At 47.0% G+C, this 23,451-nt stretch overlaps 1 protein-coding gene across 1 annotated transcript in view; it reads left to right on the forward strand.

Annotated features, from left to right (window-relative positions):
* The window catches only part of FAM222B (family with sequence similarity 222 member B), an 80,213-nt gene extending 58,900 nt beyond the window's left edge, over positions 1-21,313 (forward strand). The window contains exons 2-3 of the mRNA XM_080825305.1: positions 9,928-10,049; positions 17,371-21,313. Of these exons, the coding sequence (XP_080681431.1) occupies positions 9,968-10,049; positions 17,371-18,977 (1,689 nt within the window). The 5' untranslated portion in view covers positions 9,928-9,967 and the 3' untranslated portion in view covers positions 18,978-21,313. The remainder of the gene's footprint in view (positions 1-9,927; positions 10,050-17,370) is intronic.
* The last annotated feature ends 2,138 nt before the right edge of the window (positions 21,314-23,451 follow it).

Here is a 23,451-nt window from a genome sequence, read left to right on the forward strand (position 1 = left end):
TCCTGGGATCGAGTCCCGCATCGGGCTCCTTGCTCGGCAAAGAGTCTGCTTCTCTCTCTGCCTCTGCCTGCCTCTCTGACTACTTGTGTGTTCTCTCTCTCTCTCTGATAAATAAACAAATAAATAAAATCTTTAAAAAAAATAAAAATAAAAAACTGTCCATGCAGGGGCTTCTGGGTGGCACAATTGGTTGAACGTCTTGGTTTCAGGTCTTTAAAGAATTTTTTTTTTTTTTTAATTTATTTGGCAGATAGAGATCACAAGTAGGCAGAGAGGCAGGCGGAGAGAGAGGAGGAAACAGGCTCCCCACTGAGCAGAGAGCCTGATGTGGGGCTCGATCCCAGGACCCTGGGATCATGACCTGAGTGGAAGGCAGAGGCTTTAACCCACTGAGCCACCCAGGCGCCCCTTGGTTTCAGGTCTTGATCGCAGAGTTGTGGGATCAAGTCTTGCATCAGAGTCTGCTGAAGATCCTCTATCACTGGGGTGCCTGGGTGGCTCAGTGGGTTAAAGTCTCTGCCTTCGGCTCAGGTCATGATCTCAGGGTCCTGGGATCAAGCCCCACATCGGGTTTTTTGCTCCGTGGAGAGCCTGCTTCCTCCTCTCTCTCTGCCTGCCTCTCTGCCTACTTGTGATCTCTGTCTGTCAAATAAATCTTTAAAAAAAAAAGGGGGGGAAGAAAAAAAAGATTCTCTAATACTCTGCCCTTCCCCTCCCTTTTCTCTCTCTCTCTCTCTCAAATAAGATCTTTAAAAAAACAAAAACTGTTCGTGCTCATTTCCAGAAAGAATGTATTAATTTAAACATCTCACTTTAGACTCAATCTTAGGAGACAAACTGAGGGTTGATGGAGGGGAGGGGGTTGAGAGAGGGAGTGGCTGGGTGATGGACATTGGGGAGGGTATGTGTTGTGGTGAGCTCTGTGTAAGACTGATGAATCACAGACCTGTATCCCTGAAACAAATAATACATTAGATGCTAATTTAAAAAAATAAACATCCTACTTCAGTGATTCTTCGCTATATCCCTGACTGTATGTTTTAGATTTTTTTCAAACATGTTTGTCATTTTTTAAGGAAAAAATCAAACCTCATTCCACTAATTTACATTTCTTTAATTATTAGATAGTTGCAGTATTTCTTCATATATTTAGTAGTTGCTTATATTTCTCCATACAACTTTGGTGGGAGCCATGTCTTCACTCCCCTTACATGGATTCAGTTGTTGCTGTGGATCCTGTCTCTTTCACTCCTTCCATTCATAGCTCTTCAACACTTGTTCAAAATTTCATTTAAGCTATTCTCTGCGGTTTTGATAAACTACCCTCTTATGCAGTGCAAATCAATGTTACTTATGACATAGCAAAAATACTGATCTGTAAATAGTCTTTTGAAATTTCTAAACGCAGCAGTGAACTTTGATGAGACACATTAGACTCAGAAAAGAAAGACACATCTGTACCAGGGTCAAGAAAACATAAGCACACATGGTCTAAACGCTCTTACCTCAGCTTATTTCAGAATAACACCCTGGAAATGTATACCCAGAATGGGGGCAGCTAAGTGACTGCCCTTAAACCTCTTCAATTTCTGTCACCTTTCAGACTTCAAAGTCAGACTCTAGACTGGATTAGAAGGGCCTACTGTCTGGTGAGGTGTTTCTGATGCAAGGGAGTCACTAAAGAAATTGGGCCTCTGTTGTACCTTGTGCAGTTGAGGGGAGGAGAAAGGGCATGAATAAGCAACTTGTTTAGCTGTTCTCTAAACATATGCTTGCCAAAATTTTTTAACAGCCTGCTAAATTCTTAAAATTCTTTTTCTGTGTTGTAGCTGTGGGCTATATAAGTTTACACAAGCTAACTGGGGAACTGCCTTTTCTATTTTTATCAGAATGAATACCATCTGTGGTCTGCCTTGTTTTGTGTTCAGGGCCTATTAAAGGTCTTTTTAGACACCCTCAGACTTAAAATTGTACCCAACTTTGATATCTTTTTAACAGATTCCCCTTTTAAAAAATAATTTTGGTCTGTTGCCTCAATTTCCCCATGTGGGTGTGAGATAAGTACTTGCCTGTCACTGCGGAGCTTTTCCTGGACTTCTATGGGACTCAGGGTTTTGAAGATTAAAAATTGCCACAAATTGTAACATTTGTTGAATTATATTTCATCTGAAAAATAATTTAAAACTTTCTGATTCAGAACAAGTTTCTACAGAAAATTGTAAAAGGTAATGATCCAGTATTTGTGTCTTACTTCAAGGAAGCAGTTTCTTCTGGTTTCTTTTTCTTCCTGTCCTGCTGGGCACAGTCCAGGTACTTGTGAGCAAAATTCTACCCAGTCTGACAGCTCTGCTTGCAGTTATGAATGGGGTTAAATGCAAAGGTCAGTCTTTGTTTCTAAGATGGTTCATCTTAAGTTATAGTGATCCAGTCCTTTAGGTTCCTAACCTTTAGGTTAGGCCTTTGGAAACTCAAGCGTTATTCCATACCATGATGAAAAATTGCAGGTTCTGATTTAGCCGCCTACAAAGAACACAGCCTGCATTTTGACATTCTTAGGAAAACTGATTTCTACTTGATGGAGATTAAAGTACAGATATCAAATGATACTTTCCAATACAGTGTAAATAAAAAGTAGTACCTGGGGCTTTTTTTCTTTCTTATTTATTTATTTATTTATTTGAAAGAGATCACAAGCAGGCAGAGAGACAGGCAGAAGGAGAGGAAGGGAAGCAGGCTCCCTGCTGAGCAGAGAGCCCAATGTGGGGTTCGATCCCAGGACCCTGGGATCATGACCTGAGCTGAAGGCAGAGGCTTTAACAGAGCCACCCAGGTGCCCCTCCCCCCCCCTTTTTTTTAAGATTTTATTTATTTGTGAGAGAGAGAGCACGAGTGGGTTGGGGCCGGGGGAGAGGGGGAAGCAGACTCCCTCCTGAGCCTCACAGGGTGATCAGTCCCAGGACCCTGGGGTCATGACCAGAGCCAAAGTCAGGTGCTTAACCAACTGAGCCACCCAGATGCCCTGGGGTGTGTGTGTGTGTGTGTGTGTGTGTGTGTGTGTGTGTGTGTGTGTGTGTTTGACATCTTTATTGCTTTGGAGGTGGGGGGGCAGGTGCTCAGGAGCTCTTGGTAGGGGCGGGCTGATTCCTGTTCACCATCACAGGCTTCTGGCTGCATGGGATAGCACTGGATCTGGCTGCATGGGATAGCCATGCACAGGTCTGGGCAGTACTTGTTCTTGTGGATCATGTGCCTGATGCTGCAGGCGGAGGGGCATTCTTGTTCATGGTGGTCCCTTATAGGAGGTGGAAGGTTTTCACTGGCTGGATCTCGGCTTCCTGTCCACTGCTAACCTTTGCCATTGGCTGACAGCTCCATACCCACAGCCTTGCAGTGAATCGGGTGGAAGCAGTAGTGGAAGAAGTCGTAAGCCTTCAAGTTACGGGGTTCTGTGCTGTATGTCTTCTTGTTCCTTTTGATCAGGAAGCTGGAGTAGTTGTGCAAGAACATTCATTGCTGGTGGGCGGACATGGCGGCAGCTCCTCTCACTACAGCAGCCAGAGCTGGAGAGAGCTGCCCAGGCATTTTTTTAATCTCCTCGGTGCTCTCAAAGGGTGAAGGTACCTGCCCCACGCACATGCACAAGCACTCGCTGATGCTTCTGTTATCCGTGTCTCAAGGATGTAAATTCAGATAATTTCCGGATCCTGAGATTAAAGTATATGCTATTTTCTTCAGGAATGTGAGCCAGTGATACTTATTCATTGTCTCTTATGTGATAATCTTATTCTTGATTCTGTAACTTAGAAGGATAAAATAAAAGACAGGCTCTGGTCTAGGGACACTCAGTCACACTCAGGTTGAAAAGTTAAAATGTCTGGGGAGCATACTTTCCTGGTACCAGAGTAACACATTCAAGAGAAAGCACTGGGTCATTGATGAGTTAAATAATTACAGGATCCAGGAAGGAGCATCCTAGCTGAAGAAGAGAGAGTGCTAGGGATTAGGGTGAGGTGGGACTGGGTTGTCATAGGTTCTGAAGGGCACTTAGGAGAGGAGTAATGTTTCCAAACCCAGAGTAGGAATGGTTTGCAGTAGGGGTGGTTCTGGGCTTTCAAAAAAGTAAGCTTTGGGCACCTAGCTGACTCAGCCTGTGGAGCATGCCACTCTTGGTCTCGGGGTCGTGAGATTGAGCCCCACGTTGGTCATTGAGATTACTTTTAAAAAATGTAGGGGCCCTGGGTGGCTCAGTCGGTTAAGTGTCTGCCTTCGGGTCAGGTCATGATCCCAGGGTCCTGGGATTGAGCCCCACATCGGGCTCCCTGCTGGCTAAGGGAGTCTGCTTCTCCCTTTCCCTCCGCCCCTCCCCGTCTTTCTTTCTCTCTCTCTGTCTCAAACAAATAAAATCTTAAAAAAAAAAGTGAGCCTGGAGTGAACATTTATTCTCTTCCCTGCCTCCCTAGAATTGTGGGGTCACAATTCCAAGTGATTTTTAGCTCCCCTTATAGGTTAAAGATGGAAAAGAAAGATGCCTTTGAGCAGTGGCTGAACTTTATTCAGGTTGGGTAATTAGTGAAAAGTTCGATTTAATTGGAAGTTTACAGTTAAACCTGGACTGACAATTACCCATTGAATAGATTGTTTTATTGTAACAGACCATGCAGGTGACTGACTTTGCAGAGTCTGATTGGATAAACATGTAATTTTTACTGTCTTTCGTCCTATTTATTTTCCCCAGAGCAATTTTTTGGTGTTTCCCTTAGCTTTTAGCCTAATTTCTTGGACCCCACAAATAAAGAAAGGAATGGGGAGCAAGTAGTAAGATAAAAATTTTTCCCTGTTATCAAAAAGTAGTCTTTTTAAATAAGCCTTTATTAACTCACAGATGAGAAAGCTTTATCAGAGATACTGAAGACTCTTAAATTAATGCAGTTTTGTGGTGGTAATCTTATTCTCTTAAGATGCATGTCCGCAGGATTTTCACTGTTGTTTGTATTTTATAAAGTGAAGACAAATGAGGAGCATAACGTTTCTGTACCTGTAGTCGCAGAGATGGCCCTGGTGTCAATTTCAGCTTTTAATTAAAGACCACAAATGACAAACTAAAATTTTTGAACCACAGCATGAATCAGAAAGTTGGCTAGTTAACCTCTTTTTTGAGGGGGTGTTCTTTTTGAAGGTGGGGGTTGCAGGCAAAGAAGGGAAAGCGGGAGAGAAAATGGCAAAGAAGTGTAGTGGGAGGCAGTAGATTGTGGGTGGTGAAACTGGGATGGAAGTGATGGCTCTAGACCACTTCACCTTGCCCCAGAGCCCTGAGTAAAAATAAATCCTTTTTCTAGCACTCTATCTCCTCTCCTCTCCCTTCCCTACCTTTCAGTGGTCTTAGAAATGAGCAGGGACAAGGCAGCACAAACAATGACTGAGGTTTTCTAACCACCACAGAAATACTTCCAAGGTAGAGATAGTCCTTTATCAGACGCCATTCAGGAAAACTGTGTGACATCACAACTCTAATATAACCTCTGGCAGTCTTCTGACAGGGATGGTGGAGGGTAGGGATAGGAGGAGCAGATGGAAGTATTTTTGAATTTTCCCAGTGGACACAAAGGTTTTGTTCCTTAATTAGAGGTAGTCTGGTAAATGCTCACAGTGGTGCTAATGCCCCAGGAGAGTTTGAACACCTTCATTCTGGGTTTACTGGGATATTACAGTCCCCCTGCTTAGGGAACATACCAGCTGGCAGCAGGAAAGCTGGCCGAGAGCTCACTTGGGCTGAGCTCTGGATTACTACTTGATTCTGTTTGGAAGTCAGTACTTGAATTTTGAGGTCCCTTGACAAGGTAGCGCTAGTGTTGATTTCTGTCCCTACTTGGGCTTCTGGAAGTAACAACTGTAAAATTATATTGAAATTTGCTTTTTAGAAAAAGCCAGGTGATAATCAGAATGTGTGGGTGGTCTGAAGTTTTTTTGTGACTTCTTTTTTTTTTTTTTAAGATTTTATGTATTTATTTGACAGAGCCACAGCTAGAGAGGAAATACAAGCAGAGGGAGTGGGAGAAGTAGGCCTCCTGCCCAGCAGGGAGCCCCATGCGGAGCTTGATCCTTGGACCCTGGGATCATGTCCTGATCCGAAGGCAAATGCTTAATGACTGAGCCACCCAGGCATGTGGGGTTTTTTTACCTTTATTTTTTAAGATTCATTTATTTATTTTTAGAGAGAGACAGCGAGAGTGTGAGTGGAGGGAGGGCCAGAGGGAGAGAGAGAGAAAATCCCCAGCAGACTCCCCCGATAAGCGTTGAGCCCAACATGGGGCTGGATCCCAGGATCCTGAGATCATGACCTGAGCCGAAATCAAGAATTGGATGCTTTAACCTACTGAGCCACCCGGGTGCCCCTGGTTTGAAGTTTTTATTTTTATTTTTATTTATTTTTTTAAAAAAATGTTTTTTAAAGATTTTATTTATTTATTTGACAGATCACAAGTAGGCAGAGAGGCAAGCAGAGAAAGAGAGAGAGAGGGAAGCAGGCTCCCTGCTGAGCAGAGAGCCTGATGCGGGGCTCAGTCCCGGTACCCTGGGATCATGACCTGAGCCAAAGGCAGCGGCTTAACGCACTGAGCCACCCAGGCGCCCCTTTATTTTTATTTTTATTTTGTTTATTTGACAGAGCCAGAGAGCACAAGTGGGGAAATGGCAGAGAGAGGGGAGAAGCAGGCTCCTCCCTGAGTAGGGAGCCTGATGTGGGGCTTGATCCCAGGACCTTGGGATCATGACCCGAGCTGAAGGCAAACGCTTAACGAGCTGAGCCCCCCAGGAACCCCTGTTTTGAAGTTTTTAAATAAAGGCCTGTGCTCTGCTACCAGGCCTCCAGAGGAGTACTTTATATTGTATATTCCTGCTGCTAGAATGGGTTCTGGAAGGAAGTTGCTTCCTTCCTGTTTCATCACAACCCTTGTGACCTTGCCATATTCCCTGCCTTCTCTGCTCTAGCAGAATCTAATTTTTTTTTTTTTAAGATTTTATTTATTTATTTGACAGACAGATCACAAGTAGGCATAGAGGCAGGCAGAGAGAGAAGGGAGGAAGCAGGCTCCCTGCTGAGCAGAGAGCCCGATGCGGGGCTCTATCCCAGAACGCTGGGATCATGACCTGAGCCGAAGGCAGCAGCTTTAACCCACTGAGCTACCCAGGTGCCCCTAGCAGAATCTAATTCTTAACTAAAGTTGAAATTGGTCAAGGGGCTTGAAGTCTTCCTTAAGTACAGAGGGCAGTCTTTTGGAAAGGATGGCAGATAGATCCCTGAAGTCTTTAAAGAAAAGGTCACAAAATGGAGGCTGTACTCTTAGCATCCTTGACAATGAGTTTTCTAAACTTGCTGGGTGGTTCTTGTTGGGGACATCATCTTGGAGGGCCCCAAGCTGTGGTATCTTTCTTCCTCATTTACTCCCTCCTGTCCAAACTAAAAGTTGACTTTCTGGAGTCTTTTCCTCTTTATTTTTAAGTAAGCTCTACACCCGGCATGGGGCCTGAATGCAACCCTGAGATCAAGAGCTTCATGCTCCACTGCTGCCCTGACTTTCTGGTGTCTTGACAGAATTCACCTATTATTTTTATTCCTTTGTTTGCTATTAATAAATCCATTATTGTGTCTTTGCCACAGTTTAGGTGGTTTAATTGTCTCTTCTGTTGAAATCTAGAGTTGTGGTTTTGAGGGGCAGTATGTTATGGTCAACTTGGACGATCCACAGCCCCCCACACTCATCTCTTTCTGGTTGTAGGCATCAAGATTTAATAGGTCTATCAGAGATTGCTGTGATCTTGCATAGTTTGGTACCTTCTCAGAAGTACAGGGGTACTTGGTCTGCAAGACAGCCTAGTGAGTGTGTTCTCTGAACCTCCATATCACAGCATCTCCGCTATCTGGATGAAGTACAAGTGGGGAGGCGAAATGTACTTGGCTCGTGGAGGGGCTGCAAGGAGACCATTGTGGGTGAAAGTAGAGTCAGTAAGAGGGGCAGGGGGGGTTAGAAGATGAGGTCAGAGAAGTAGTAGTAACAGATTGTGGTAGGCCTTGTGGACCTGTTAGGATTTTGTATTCAGAGTGAGATGGCGATCATTGGAGATTTTTGAGTTGATATGATTTCTAATTAAAAAAGTAAATTACTCTGGCTGCTGTGTGGAAAGCAGACTGGGTGATAGGGGTGAGGGAGGAACAGAGAAACCATTTAGAAGGCTATTGTAGTAATCCAGGCTAGAAATGATGCAATGGCAAGTGGAATTATTACCTATCTCCAAGAAAGGTTGGGAGACCTAATTAAGAAAACCTCACTAATGCCTCTTATACAGCCCATTTCACAATCTTAGGTTCCAGTATTCTCTAATTCCCTTCTTTTCCTTGGATTTTGCCCTCTCCTATATAAGGGCCATAGGGGAAAGGTTGTTAAATAAAGAACAGCCTTCACAAGGGAAGGAATTGTAAGCAGTACCTCAGTCATTTGACCCCAACAGAAACCTTTTTATTTCTTGAGGCGCTGCAATTGGTGCCCTGTGTACATTCTGTTATCCCACCCACCGGAGACCTGAAAAGGCAAAATCTGTGCCAGAACTCTGGGGCAGCTCGATTCTTATTGAGGCATTTTCTTTCTGCAGTTGCTATCTTAGACAGTTTGAGCAGCCTCTTTTTACAAAGTATCTATTCAGCTACCTGGCCTTGCAAGCTAGAGCTCTCTGATGCTCATCGTGACAAGGTAGTTTCACATACCTGAGAGGGCCCTCAAAGAGGAAGAAAGAGGATTTGTGGTCTTTGTTGAACATTTGAGCTCTTTCCCCACTCCTCTTTTGTTGGGATTAAAGCCTTAATGTGCCACCTGGATTCCTGGGTTTTGCAGCAAGGAAGAGGAACTCCATGTATTTTATTTTAGTACATTATACTTGTTTGAGAAGAGCCTGGTCCTTGGTACACAGGGAGCTTATTCCCTACAGAAGCCACATCTGGTTGGCTTTCTTGGGCAGGTTTTGTTGGTAGACGTTACTGAGGAAACTATGCCATCTTGACATAATGTCAGGATTACTGGCCTAGAGAGGGCTGCTGGCAGCCTACAACCACCTTGATTTATTCTGGGAACAATGCAGTTTTTTTTTCTGGGGGCTAGAGGGGTCAAATTGTGTGATAGGCAAGAGGAAAGGTAAATCCCCAGAAACTTACAAACAGAATTTGCTTTAACAGTGCTTAATTATATCTCCTAGGGAGCTTTGCCCCTTCTTCCTTCTAAAAGTGAGCTCAGATTACTGCCATTGCAAATTGGACTTTGGGTGCCTTTGCAGCTCATATACTGTACGGCTTTTGGAAATGTCTGACTGCCCCTGCCCTGGTCAGTTCTGTAAATAGACTGAGCCAGGACCTATGAAGGCCAGCTCTCTTCAGGAACCCTGTTCTATTTTCAGAGAGAAATAATTTTTCGCTTCACCTCAGTTAGAATCTGCCCTAGCCTTTCTGGTCCTGCCTTAGCTGGGGCACAGATGAGAGCTGGCATGCCATGTATCTGGCAATCCTGTGGGCCTGCCCAAAAGTAGTAGGGAGAGGCTGTCTGTAGGAAATGCACATGCCAGAAGTGCATCCACAGCTGGTGAACATTAAAGACTTTATAGATGCACTGTATTTTCCAGTTATTTGTGTGGATAGGTATTTCCAGTTTTTATCCCCCCCCCAATGCATCTGTGCTGACTGAAACATCGTTTTAGCCATAGTAATAGTTGAGAGCAAATTGTTGCTGCAGATAAAAACATAGATGTATTTTCAACCAACATGCTGCTAATTAAATTGCTTATCTATCTAAACGTGGGCCTCTGCTGCTCATATCCGATGTCCCTGGTATCTTCCTTGAGTGAGTTGCCTTGTATTCTATGATCTCGTTTTTTCGTTCATTGCAGTGTGAGTGACTGCCCCATGTTGTGTTGATGCCAGTCTGCCATGCTAGCCTGTCTGCCAGGGCCAGGTGACCTGTCCTTTCAGCTTCTTTCTCACACGCAGATGAACACTGGACTTCAGAAATGTAAGTAATCTGGATCCCAGAGAAGGATGTGACCCTTATTTTGTCTCTACATTTGGGTAATCACAGAGGCACATCAGGGGTATGTTGACCGTGAACTTTGGTACCTCCAAGATATTCTTCAGCACAGACAGCAGGAAGGCAGCGGCCAAACTTGTTAGCAGTGTGGACACTTTTCTGATCAGAGAGATCCTCTTAAATACTAGAATTCCTCAGTGTGTGTCATCTGAATTATCGTTGTTGCTGGTAGCTATCTGTTGAGCAACAAAGCTGTACGGAGTTTTACAGGATATAAATGTCACCCTTCAGAAAGGTGTTTCAGTTTGACCCACCATGAGGAATTGAATGAAAACTCACACTCTTGATTATTTACTGTATCTCTGAAACATATTCTTTACCCTTTTCTGTTCTGGACTCTGAGCATTCTCTACCATTCCCTTTGGCTTTGCTTTCTGCTGAACCAGTGACCTCAGTTCCCAAGGCAAAAAGCTTTCATCTCCGAAAGGGACAGGGAGCTAGCTTTATCAGTCTCTCTGGGTATATTCCTGCTAATAAACTTGCCCACAAGATTGAACTTTTGAGAACTATTAGATTCCTGTCTTTTTTCCTCCTTCCTTCCTTCCTTCCTTCCTTCCTTCCTTCCTTTTCTTTTTTCTTTTTACTTTTCTTTTTTTTTTAAAGTAAGCTCTACGCCCAATCTGGGCCTTGAACTCCCAACCCCAAGGTCAAGAGTCACATGATCTTGACTGAGCCAGCCAGGAGCCCCAGATTCCCAGCTTTTTTCCCTGCACTACAATGATGTGCAAGGAAAAGATTCTCTTCCTAGCTCATTACCATGTACAGTGTCTTCAAGTATAAATATTGCCCTAAATTTGGGATAGACCTTCTTTTTCAGAGCAAAAGGGGAAATCATTGAGGCATCTATGCTTACCCTTTAATATAAAAGGCGCTTCAGCACCTTACCCAAATCCTTTATGATTAGCGGCTGGTAAATTTCTTCTGTAAAGGGCCAGATAACAAGTATTTTGGGTTTTGTGGGCCATATGGTCCCTGTTGGATCTACTCAGAGGTGCTGTGGTAGGGCAAAGGTAGCTATAGACGACCTGTAAACAAATGAGTGTGGCTGTGTTCTGCTAAAACTTTTTACACAAACAAAGCAGTTGTATTTTGGCCCACAGGCTATAGTTTGCTTCCACCTGCTGTATGAGATCATCTTCAGAAGTTAAAAAGGGGGGGTGCCTGGGTGGCTCAGTCGTTAAGCATCTGCCTTTGGCTCAGATCATGATCCCAGGGTCCTGGGATCAAGCCCCACATCGGGCTCCCTGCTCAACGGGGAGTCTGCTTCTCCCTCTCCCACTTCCCCTGTTTGTGTTCCCTCTCTTACTGTCTCTCTCTATCAAATAAATAGATGAAATCTAAAAAAAAAAAAAAAAAAAAGTTAAAAATGCTCTAGCCTCTTGACTTCCCTTCTTTGAAGGAGGGTAAGGCTCAGAGCCTGGCTAGTTCTGGAATTTGACCAGTGAATCCAACTTGTGTAATGACAAAGCTGAAAGTTAAGTTTTCCTTCTGCAGCTGCCTGACCCCATAGGCAAGCTATATTATGTTGTACCAGCTTTTCCCTTTGTCTTTCTCTTAATAAATGATGATTGTCAGGTGATAGAGTTGTACATGCTCCTTGGCCACTGAAATCTGCATGCTAACTGCATTTTGACTGGTTCTGGGGTTCCAGGGACACATCTGGAGAAGGAAGTATACTTGGAAGCATGACAGAGCAGCTCACTGACTTTCTTCTAGGTTCCTTCATGTACTCAAACAGCTTTACCCAGAGATGGGGTATCAAGGGGGTAGCTTTATCTTGGGTGCTGACTTTGGATTTCCACTCCTTTTCTGCCCAAAATAGCCTTGGAGGTAATCTCTGCTAACCACTGTTTTCAAATTCTATTCAAGAATTGAGATAACCTTCTTCCCTGGTTTCCGCCTTGTCTGTCTGTTTGAGGAGGATAGTGTTTTAGAATCCCTTTGTCTCACTTGGTTGCTGTCCTTAACTATATCCAAACCTTTGCAGAGAAGAAAACATGATGGTGTTTTAAGTTTATTTGCTTTCTTCTCACCTCTCCCAAAATGTATACGAAAAGAAATTCTGCCATGTCACTTAACAGCTGTTAGCGTGGAACACTGAAGGTGAGATGGAGCATAAACTCTCCTTTGGGAACCAGTACCAAGATCCTGCTCAGAGGACCTCTCAGCTGTAGAGAGCTTAACCAGTTTTGTGACTCTGCTTTTCAGCCTCTCTCTGCCCCTCATCCTCGGGAGGGTTTTACGAGTTGTTAGAAACACAGAATTCAGTGTCTGGTGGGGCAGGGATAGAATACAGATGTTTATTGATTATTGTGCTTTATATTGTAAGAGCTCAGGCAGGAGAGATATAGCGGGGTCTGGAGGTGGGGTGTGTGGCATCTTGGCCAGCACTCTAAGTCACCTGGCTAATCACTTTCCCCAGGCTTACCCCACTACAGGTACAGAATCACGGGATTGATCCCTTCTCACACCAGCATTTCCTCCTCTCCCCTTTCTTTTCTTCGTAAGAGGATGTAATTCATTTCCCACCCTAGATGTGGCATTTGCCATGGGGCAGTCTGGATTAAGGAACGCCTTAGCTTTGGTGGGTCCTGCACTTGATAGAGGACCACAGTTTGGGTTAGCTGGATACCCTCCTAGAGCTTTTCTAGATTGTATATTCCATGATGTTACTTGTTTTGAGAGTTCTCAGCTGTTTGGGAACTTTATTTAGGAAAATTTTCTCTGACCCATCTTTTCCCAGTTCCTTAGAAAATGTGTTTTTGAACTTTTTTTTCCCCCATTAACTGCAAGCCTCTGCTCTTCCCCAGCTCACCATCAGATATATCATGGTGGCTCAATAAATATGTCTAGGTGAGTGGCTGAAATGACCAAAGGTCCTTGGTCCTCAAATCATTCATTCATTCGTTTAGATTTTATTTATTTATTTATTGACAGAGAGCAGGAAAACACAAGCTAGGGGAGCAGTAGAGGGAAGGGGAGAAACAGGCTCCTGACTGAGTGGGAGCCAGACATGGGGCTCGATCCCAGGACCCTGGGATCATGACCTGAGCTGAAGGCAGACACTTAACTGACTGAGCTACCCAGGCGCCCCTCAAATCATCTTTTAGCTAACAGCTCTGACCTCCTTCATTATAGAGTATCAGGGTTTGATACCAACCTCAAAATTACCCAGTTTTACTACTTTTCTATGCCTGTCTGCCCCCTAGTGGAAGGGCCTGGAAATGGTGAATTGGCCCAGAAACTGGATAAGCTGTAGAAATCTCAGAAATATTAGCTAATATTTGTTGATTGCTTACTATGTGCCAGGCACGATTTTGAGTGTATTTATGCATATTCTTATTCGTTCCTCAGTGATCCCATATGAAAAACTTTCATCTTTCTTTTAAGGAGGAGACCTAGAGTAGCCCTTGCCAGTGTCACATTAATGTTCAGTGACTACGCTAGAACTCCCTCTTGGGTCGGACTCCAAACCCAGTGTTTGAAACACTGCCTGTGCCTCTCCATCTATTGATAGAGTTTCCGGCTGCATATGGTGCTTGTGTCTTCTGACCTTCGAAATGGAAGGATAAACAGGGAGGCCCCTGTGGGAAGCTGGGATTCAGGGAGATACCGGCCTTCACCACCCGCCCCCAACTCCTGCGTCCCCAGAATAGACAGCACTGCTTTCTGCTACATTTAAGTCCCAGACTCAAGTCCAGTGGGCTTTCTCTGTCAGGTTACTTTTTCTGTCTGTACAAACTCAACCAAAGCTGCTATCCTTGAATAACTTTTGATAGTCGTGGTTCCTGTTCACAGAGCTTTTTCCTATTCACTGAATCTCTTGATCCTAGTAATTCTGTGAGGTACAGGGGTACCTGGGGGTGGCTCAGTTGATGAATGTCCGACTTGGTTTCAGCTTAGGTCATGATCTCAGGGTCGTGATTCAAAGCCCACATCAGGCTCTGCACTCAGCATGGAGTCTGCTTGGGATTCCCCTCTCTTTCTCCCCACTCTCCCCAATTGTGCACACGTGTGTGCTCACACTCGCTTGTTCTCTTTCTCTAAAGTAAAATGAAATAAACTCTTTAAAAAAAATTCTGTGGGGGCACCTGGGTGGCTCAGTGGGTTAAAGCTTCTGCCTTCGGCTCAGGTCATGGTCCCAGGGTCCTGGGATCGAGCCCTGCATCGGGCTCTCTGCTGAGCGGAGAGCCTGTTTCCTCCTCTCTCTCTCTGCCTGCCTCTCTGCCTGCTTGTGATCTGTCTGTCAAATGAATAAATAAAATCTTTAAAAAAAAAAAAAAAAATTCTGTGAGGTATGACAGCAGGTATCATCCCTGTTTATAAATGAAGAATAACTGAGACCCTGAGTAGTAGATAATAAATCCAGTATTTGAATCTAGATTCTAAGCACAGATTCCCTATCCTGTGCACTGCCTTATGTCCTGATTAATAACACCCTTAGTATCACATATTTAAATAAGTTGCTTTACAGGGGAGTCTGGTTGGCTCAGTCTGTAGAGCATACAACTCTTGATCTCAGGGTTGTGAGTTTGAGTGTCACGTTGGGCACGTAGCTTTCTTTAAAAAAATTAAAATAAGTTGCTTACAAAGCTGTGGTATCTGTGTCAGCTGTACACTTAGGAGAAGATGTAGAGAAGAAAGAAAGCTTCTGGGATGACTGTGTGGAACTGAGATAAAGTGTTGAGAAAACTTGGGGTTTTTTTTCTTTCAAGGGCTGAACTTAAGTCTGGTACATGAGATGGGTGGTGCTGGATTCCAAGAATGTAGCCTTTTTTTTATCCAGTATACTCCTCTCATCCTGGAGAGTCCTCCTTAACAAAGATACTACAGCCTGTGTCCACCCTTCCACTGCTTGTGATTCTGATTCCTTTATTTGACTGCCCTCATCACCACTGTCAACATCAGCAGAAGCAGGACAAAGAGAACTAATCGGTGTCCGTGTCCCATTCCATACCCCTGAATCAAGCCAAGCTGCCTTCTGCCTCTGCTAGGGGCAAAAAAAACACTCTGAGACTTGGTACTGACTTGGAACAAAGGAACTTTATCAGTCAGCAAGCCCCTGTACCACTCTCTCTTCCCTGGCCCTCAAAAAGGGAAGCCCACCAACATGGAGGAAAGCCCAGGAACGAACCTGTATTACCTGTCTGAACTAAACCCCTGCAGCTTTAGACTGCCGGCCCTCAGCTGAGCTAGGAGAGTCATGTGATTTTGACCAGTCAGGCACCTAAGTATAGTGGCTGATTCGGTCAGTTTCTAATGGAATTCTGGTGTCTTGAGTAATCCCAGATTTTCCGGTATTTTCTTATCTAGAAGAATGTAGCAAGGATCAGAAAATGGTCCCACTTTATGGAGACTGAAGCCCATTGAGGGTCAGTGGCTTATAAAAAGCAGCAGAACTCAGACTCTCCTCTCGGGGCTCTGATTCTGCTCCCCAGCTAGTGTTACCTGGAGAAGGTTTCTGGGCCTTGGCCTCCCTCTCCTTTTTGGACTCAGCTATCTCTTTCACATTCATTTTTTTAAGACTCTCTCCAAGTCAGTCATCTTACAAACATTTTGTTTATGGATAGAGCATCCATTCTGTATGTGTTAATAAAGCAGACCTCAAACATGTGGGAGTGCCGACTATATTGTGGCACTGTGTCCCTGAGAGCACAGCTCTTTCTGTACTCTTGTGCTCAGTTCTACCTTGATGAGCGTGGGACTAAATCTCTCTGCACCTTGTGGACTTGAGCTCTCTTTTCTTGCCTCTAAAAGCAGCATTTTCTAAGCAGTTGCTGCCAGGCTAACCAGCAATGCCACCAAAGGAAGGCAGCTGTGCCCTCTTCCCTCTAGCCCACTCCTTGAGCCACTTCCCTTTCAGTTGATGCCCAGTGACGTGACTGAATGGGGTCTCCTTGGGCCAAGGCAGCTGAGGCCACAAGCTGGGCATTCAGTCAGCTTAGTCCTTGCTCTGTCTTGGCTGCCTCCTGTAAGGGGAGGAAATAGGGTGGGCGTTCGCCAGCTGAGCCTAGGCTCCCCGCCAAGCCCCTTCCTTCTGTTAGGCAGTCTGTGGGCTTACTCGCTCAGCAAACCTTTATTAAGCACCTTCTATGTACACTTAGGAGAGACCCTACCTCAGAGAGGGAGTAGAGGGCTGAGACCTTTTGCCGGAGCCTGGCATCCTTACAGGGCCCTTGTTCTCAGAACCTTTTCCTTTTTGACTGGAAGTCTGACATCCGCTGGAGCCCCCTGATGGGTGGCCGCTGGAGATGGGAACAAAGAGACTGTTAACGTTAATGAGGCACATTGAGTGGGTATTTCCGCAGTCTCCAAGGGAAGGCAGGTTTTTCCTCTTTCATTTTGGAAAGTGACAGCTGACAAGGGCGGAATACAGACTATTTTTGGCTCAGGGGACTTAAAGATTCTCTGAATCCTTTCTTCTCAGCTCCCTCCCTGCTGCCCTGTCATTATTGTCACCCCCCACAAGGAAATAAAGCCTTTTGATCCTCACCCAATCAGGCAGAGAGTGAGCTGTAAACAAAACTGAACTTGTGACATAAGGCTAGTGGAGGGATGCTGGCAGTGTATTCCTCTGCTCCTGAGGAAAAAAGCATCCTGTTTGCTGTGCCAGGGTGCCCACCCAGTGGGTATGGCACCCCAGCTGCCGGGGCACAAGGGAGAACTGCTGCCTCCCAGGCCACCACAGCCTGAAGAGGCGTCACTATGGGCGCCCTCTTTACGACAGTGTCTTGGGGAAGGGACTGAGTGGCCACAGAGGGCTCTGACATGTAGCTCCGTGCAGAACCTTCACCCCCAAGGCCAGCGTAAGCTGGTAGGAACTTGGAGAGAGTTCCATGTAGGGGAACAACCATCAGTAACCTTTGTGACAATTGGCCAGGTTCTGGCTCTCCAAAATCCGGGACCTTGAAAGTTGCTCTGCTGTTCTGATCTTTGGTGGCCTCATTTATAAATGAGAATCCTAATAGTAGCTGCTTTCTAAAGCTGGAGCGAGGATTCATTGAGATAGCCTGTCACTTAGCACAAGGCCTGACCAGTTAGTTATAAGGAGTGACTAAATGTTAGCAGTGCTTGTGACTGTGGGGCTCGGTGAGACTGGGTCTAAGATAAAGAGAAGACCAGGGACGGCTTCCTTATCCCCCGCTCTACCCTACACCCTCAGAAGGGGAATCTAGAAGGGCTGGTTGGCTTGGCACTGATGAGCTCCCTCTCCTTCTTTGCTCTCCTTACCCTTCTCTCTCTCTAGGGGACACTACACAGAAAATGAGAGCTGCTCACTATCCTACCCCAGCCGAATTGGACGCGTATGCTAAGAAGGTCGCAAACAACCCACTGACTATAAAAATCTTCCCCAACAGTGTGAAGGTTCCCCAGCGGAAACACGTTCGTCGTACTGTGAACGGCCTCGACACATCAGCCCAGCGCTACAGCCCCTACCCGACTCAGGCCGCCACCAAGGCAGGCCTGCTTGCCATTGTCAAAGTGCCAGCCAAAAGCATACTCAAGGACTTTGACGGCACCCGAGCCCGATTGCTCCCTGAGGCCATCATGAACCCCCCAGTGGCGCCCTATGCTACTGTGGCACCCAGCACTTTAGCCCACCCCCAGGCCCAGGCTCTGGCCCGCCAGCAGGCCCTGCAGCACGCACAGACCCTGGCCCATGCCCCTCCCCAGACGCTGCAGCACCCTCAGGGTATCCCGCCAGCCCAGGCGCTGTCCCACCCTCAGAGCCTCCAGCAGCCTCAGGGCCTGGGCCACCCTCAGCCCATGGTCCAGACCCAGGGCCTGGTCCACCCTCCTGCCCTGTCTCACCAGGGTCTCCAGCACCCCCCCAATCCCTTGCTGCATGGAGGTCGGAAGATGCCAGACTCAGATGCCCCCCCGAATGTGACCGTGTCTACCTCAACTATCCCCCTTTCAATGGCGGCCACCCTGCAGCACAGCCAGCCCCCGGACCTGAGCAGCATCGTGCACCAGATCAACCAGTTTTGCCAGACGAGGGCGGGCATCAGCACTACCTCAGTGTGTGAGGGCCAGATCGCCAACCCCAGCCCCATTAGTCGCAGTCTGCTCATCAATGCAAGCACCCGGGTGTCCACCCACAGCGTCCCCACGCCAATGCCTTCATGTGTGGTCAATCCCATGGAGCACACCCATGCGGCCTCGGCTGCACTGCCTGCTGCAGGCCCTGTCAACCTGCCCACGGGCGTCTCTCGAGCCCCCACTGGCTACCCTAGCGACCTCAAGCCAGTCGCCTGGAACCAGCACCAGCTGGCCCACCTACAGCAGATGTGCAGTGAGGCTGGTGGGACGCCGGCCCCTGGCCTGACAGGCAAGCATGCAGCAGGACGCGAGTTGGCAGGGCCTGGCTTTGTGGGCAAGGCCCCTGCCTACCCGCAGGAACTCTGCCTGGCACAGTCCTTCCATCTGAAGCCAGCCCTGGAGAAGCCAACCCCATCCCCACCCGTCAACGGCCTGGCAGCCCCACTGGCCTACCCCAATGGTCACTACTTCCAGCCCCTGTGGAACAACATTCTGCCCACGCCCAATAGCGACAGCTCGGGGTCTCAGGACCTCGCCATGCCGTTCCATGGTGGGCAGCCCACGGGTGCACCCCTCGACTGTGGGACGGCTGCTGGGGCCCACTACCGAGCAGGGACCGGGGGTGGGCCGGTGGCAAGCCAGAACAGCTTGATGCAAACGGTGGATTACCTAAGCGGGGATTTCCAACAGGCCTGCTTTCGAGAACAGAGCCTGGCCATGCTGAGCAAGGCCCACCGAGCCCCTGGCACCCGAGCCCCTGATCCCGCAGATAGTCGAAATCTTCATCTTCAGCACCCCGGGTATAGATAGGGAGCCCTGGTGCCCTCCACAAGCTACACATCGTAAAGCACCCTCCTAGGTGTAGACTTACTTTTGAGTAATTGGATAGTTTCAAAATTTCACTGCTCCAGTGTGATCATTCTTAGATGTCTAAGAAAGGGAATTTGGTGGGATCTAATTGAGGATAGCAGGGGATCCCCTGTGCCCTCATCCTCCCCTCCACCACCCCTAGCAACTTCTGGGTTTATGTGAGGACCTGACCCCAGCTCCAGGCTTTCTCTCTACTGCCTCTCATCCCATGCCTTGGCCATTTCCTACCAGGCACCTCCCATCCTTTCTTGCACCTCTGCCTATTTTCCTTAGGACTGAGGTGTGGGAAGGGGAAGGGGCCTGGGGGAGGTGGCTGTGGTGTGCGCAGCCCCTTCAGCTTGGCCACTCCCCGTCTGTCTCTGTCTCTTTGGGACTAAGAAGCCAGACTTCCCAAGTGCTCTGGAAGCTAATTCCTTTTTCACCCAAAGATCTCAAATCAAAACTGACCCAGTCTTCACCTCCTCTCACCCCTCTCCATTCCTCAGGGCTTCGTTGTACACCTACGTTGATTCCAGAGCCACTGCACTTGTCCTTGCTACACTCCTCAAGGGCACCCTGCAGGCACTTGGCCTTAGCCTTGAGGCATGGGAAGATTTTTGTGCTGGTATCTTAGTTCCTGACCACCCCCCCTTCCAGCCCTAGAGAAAGGTAGTAAGGTGGTAGTGACCATTCAGTGCAGCCAAAATCCCTTTCTCACTGTTATCTCTCCTTAATCACCTGCTGCTCCTATCCCCGTGCCCCTCCAGAAACCAAGCAAAACAAAACAGGATGTTGAGGAACTAAGTAGGTAAAGGGTGATCACATTGGAGTTCAGAATTAAAAACATCCCCCCCCCCCAAAAAAAAGTTACAATGCATTTGGTTCTCTTTACACTGGCTAAGAATATTGCTCTACACTGTAAGTTTTAAATGTCCTGTTTCTGTGTGAATGTAGTGTGGGTTTGAGTAGAGTGTGAGCGGCCCCACAGGTACATTCACCCTCTCGTCACCTCCTTTTGCAGCCCCTCAGTTTAGTGAAGAAAGAAAGAAAGAAAAAAAAAAAAACACAAAGCCTTAAGCTCTTTGAATTCTTCCTTTACCAAATGAGCATGGTTCTAACAGCTGGAGGCGGACCTCTGTGGGAAACAGCCCCTCCTGCCCTTGCCCGCCCTTCACATGCCCATCCTTCACCCCATGCTCAGCGTGTCTCATCCCCAAGTGGCAAATAGTTGGCTAGAAATTTAAGACTTTTCTATAACTTTAAATTTAGAACATGTTTCGTAATTTTTTGCACCTTTCTGTTAAAGATATGTAGTTGGGCTCTTTTTTTGTTTTTTTAACCAAATAAGCCCTTACCTTTCCTCTTGTCTCTGGGGAATGTGAGCTGATAATGTTATTTAAGATTTGGGGTTTTGTTTACTATACTATCCACTGCTCTTTAGCCAGAAATTCATTAGTGATCTGAAGCAATGTGACTGAAGACCAGTTTTTAAATTATGTGTTGGCAAGTTGCCTTATATTTAAAAAGAAAAAAAAGAAAAAAATGCCTGATTGTGTTATGCCAAATGATAGCAACATGAAGTCCTAATTTATTGTTCTGATTTCCCTGCCGTCTGTGAACACTGGTACCTCCCTGTCCCTGAGCCCTTGGGGGGGGGGTGCGCACCTGCAGCTTCTGGTTCAGGGCCAGCCCCCCAAGGCGTTGGCCACCGTCTCACCCAGGGCCCCCTTCTGGTTCTTGCTTTTCGGAATTACATTTAAAGAGCACCACTGTCTCCCCTTATCCCTTGCTTGATCTCCAAACCAGGTATTTTTGCCGTAATTTTTTCCAATGCCTCTACCCGAAAGGTGAGCTGCCATCTTAGGAAATTGGACCAGACACCAACTTGGGGGCTTTAAATCAAACCTCAAACCCTCAAATCTCTTCCTGTGTAGGGGTGCAACTCTCTGAACTCTCACTCCCACCCCTGGTCTGCATGGAAAATGTACTGTGACACCCCCCCCCAAGCGTCCCCCCACAACTGCCCTTGCCTTTGGTGTGAGATGTTTCCTAGTTCACCCTGAACCCCTCTCCCCCTCTGCCAGCCAACCCCAACCAGCAATAAGGGTCCAAGCCAGGGCCTCCTATCCACGTTCCCTGCCTCCATCCCACACTGCCCCTAGGGAATACCTGATTCCCTACGCTGTCCACATACTGTAGCATTCATTCTCCATCTCCCTCATCTTCTCACCTGTGGTGGTTTATGGGTGTGATGGGGTTTTTAAGATTATTATAAACCAGTAAAAAGGAAAAACTCACCTTCTGATCTTGTCCTATTCGTTGAATGCTGTGAATGTTTGAGGTGATTTTTCTTGTAATGGTTTCTGACATGTCTGACTTCCAGAAGGGAAGCCAGTTCTCATTTTTGAGGGGAGCCATACAGTGTCTATCCCTCAGAAGCCTGAGGAGATGGCCCATAGCCAGTGCCAGGCCTCTCCCTGGTGGAGGTGGTTTGCAGCTCTGTCCTGCCCTGCTGACTGAGCAGTCACTTGTACTTCAAGGACCATTGAGAAAGGAATCTGGTTTGCTCATGAGCCAGCTGAAGACTAAGCCCCTCCTCCTGCCCTCCTTTGTTTTTTATTTTAAAGATTTTATTTGAGAGAGGGAGGGAGAAGCAGACTCCTGCTGAGCTTGGGCTCCATCCCAGAGCCCTGGGATCATGGCCTGAACCAAAGGCAGAAGCTTAACCCACCAAGCCACCCAGGCACCCAGGCACCCCTACCTCCAACACTTTGGACGTTCTTAGAGCCTCTGACTGGTGGAGGTAATAGGTGCAGTAATCTGTAACACGGGAAGTGGCCTCTAGGAATACTGATGGAGTTGTGCAAGTCTGGTCCCTTTCTGAGCATGCCAGTCTCCGTGGTGCCCTTCAGAGAAGGCGCTTTGCCTCCTTTACTCCATGCCATCCCTGTGAAAGCCAGCCTTCTACTTGGGTCACGTATTTGCAGTGAGCCTAAAGTCACACAGCTAGAGTGGACCAAGGGGAGCCCAGTTCTGTCTGGCCTCTTTGGGCAGGTGCTTGCAGAGTCCAGCTTGCTTTCTGGCCATAACCTGGCCTGAGTTTCACAAAGCAATTCTGCCTGCCTGCGACCGCACTGGGATGAGGAGATCTGGGGTCTGGGGCCGACTGTGACACCCACTGTTGCACAACTCTAGGAGGCTCCCTTCAGTCTTCCCCTGTGAATGCGCCATGGCAGCCCTGCCAGCAGAGGGAGCCCAAGGGAAGACTGAGGCCGGATGGGAGGTTCCACTTCCTAAGGGAGGAGCCGCAGCGCCCATGCTAGAGCCCAAGCTTTTCCCTCCCAGCTTCCAGATGTCACTGTATTGAGATGGTTTATTTGGGGAAGAGGTGGTCTTTCCTTTCTCAGCAAGGCAGGCAGGGCCCCATCTCCCCCTAGGTCATTGAATTTGGCCCTTTTGAAGGGTAAGCTGGTGGTTAGTTCCCCAGGCCGGCATTTCAGACCGTCCTGTCACCTAACAAGGGCTCTTTTCACCTGGGCCTGTATGTGGGAGAGTGAAGGCAAAAACTCTAGCCTTAAATCTTCCCCTACTAGGTAAGAGCTGCCACAAACCGGTCCTCTTCCCGGGGCCAAGACAGAAGAGTAAGGGACTTGATGCTGATTAACCATACCGTTTACAAGTCTAGGGGAACAGGAGTACTCCCGTCTTACCATAAGACTAATGATGCCCCATGAAGCTGAGCAACTTGGCAAAGAGCAAGCACACCAAGGATCCAAACCAACCCTACTGCCAAAATTGGAGGGAGCTATTCTACCAGGGATTGCTAGAGCTTCAAAGAGAATCCAGGCCCTGTCCCAAACCAGCTGAAAGAGCACCGAGAGTCAGTTCACGCCTCTGTGCCTATTTCGTCAGCCAAATGTGGATAATCGCATTCACTGAGGCCTGTATGGAAAGTAAACAAATACGGATGAGAAAACCAAAAGGCCCTGGGTATGGCATGGGCTTTGGAACTAGATGACCATTCTGTCCAGCACATACTTAGTGCTGGAAACAAGCACTGTCTTACCAAGTCTTCACTACAGCTGGCTGAGATGGCAGCTTTTACCATGGTGATAAAAGTGACTTCATTTGCCTATCGTATTAAACAAAGTCATGCATGTAAAGCGCTTTGCAGTGTCTGCCACATGATAGCTACTGTCATTAGAACAAGAAAGACCTACCTAGGGCAGAAACACTAGTCTGGTGGAGTATGGATCAGGTATTCCAGGCTTTTAAAAAAAAAAAAAAAAAAAAAAAGATCCAGAGCCTGCACTTCCCCCATTTACCCACCAGATGGCAGCGGTAGGCAACTGCCTTCCTAAAGCCTGATGCAGCTCTCCTGTCGTCCACCAGAGAGCGACTCAACAGGGCAGAGAGGCGAGCAACAGCCCGACTT

The sequence above is a fragment of the Martes martes genome (genome assembly GCF_963455335.1).
Source record: "Martes martes genome assembly, chromosome: 16".
In the NCBI taxonomy this organism is placed as follows: domain Eukaryota; kingdom Metazoa; phylum Chordata; class Mammalia; order Carnivora; family Mustelidae; genus Martes; species Martes martes.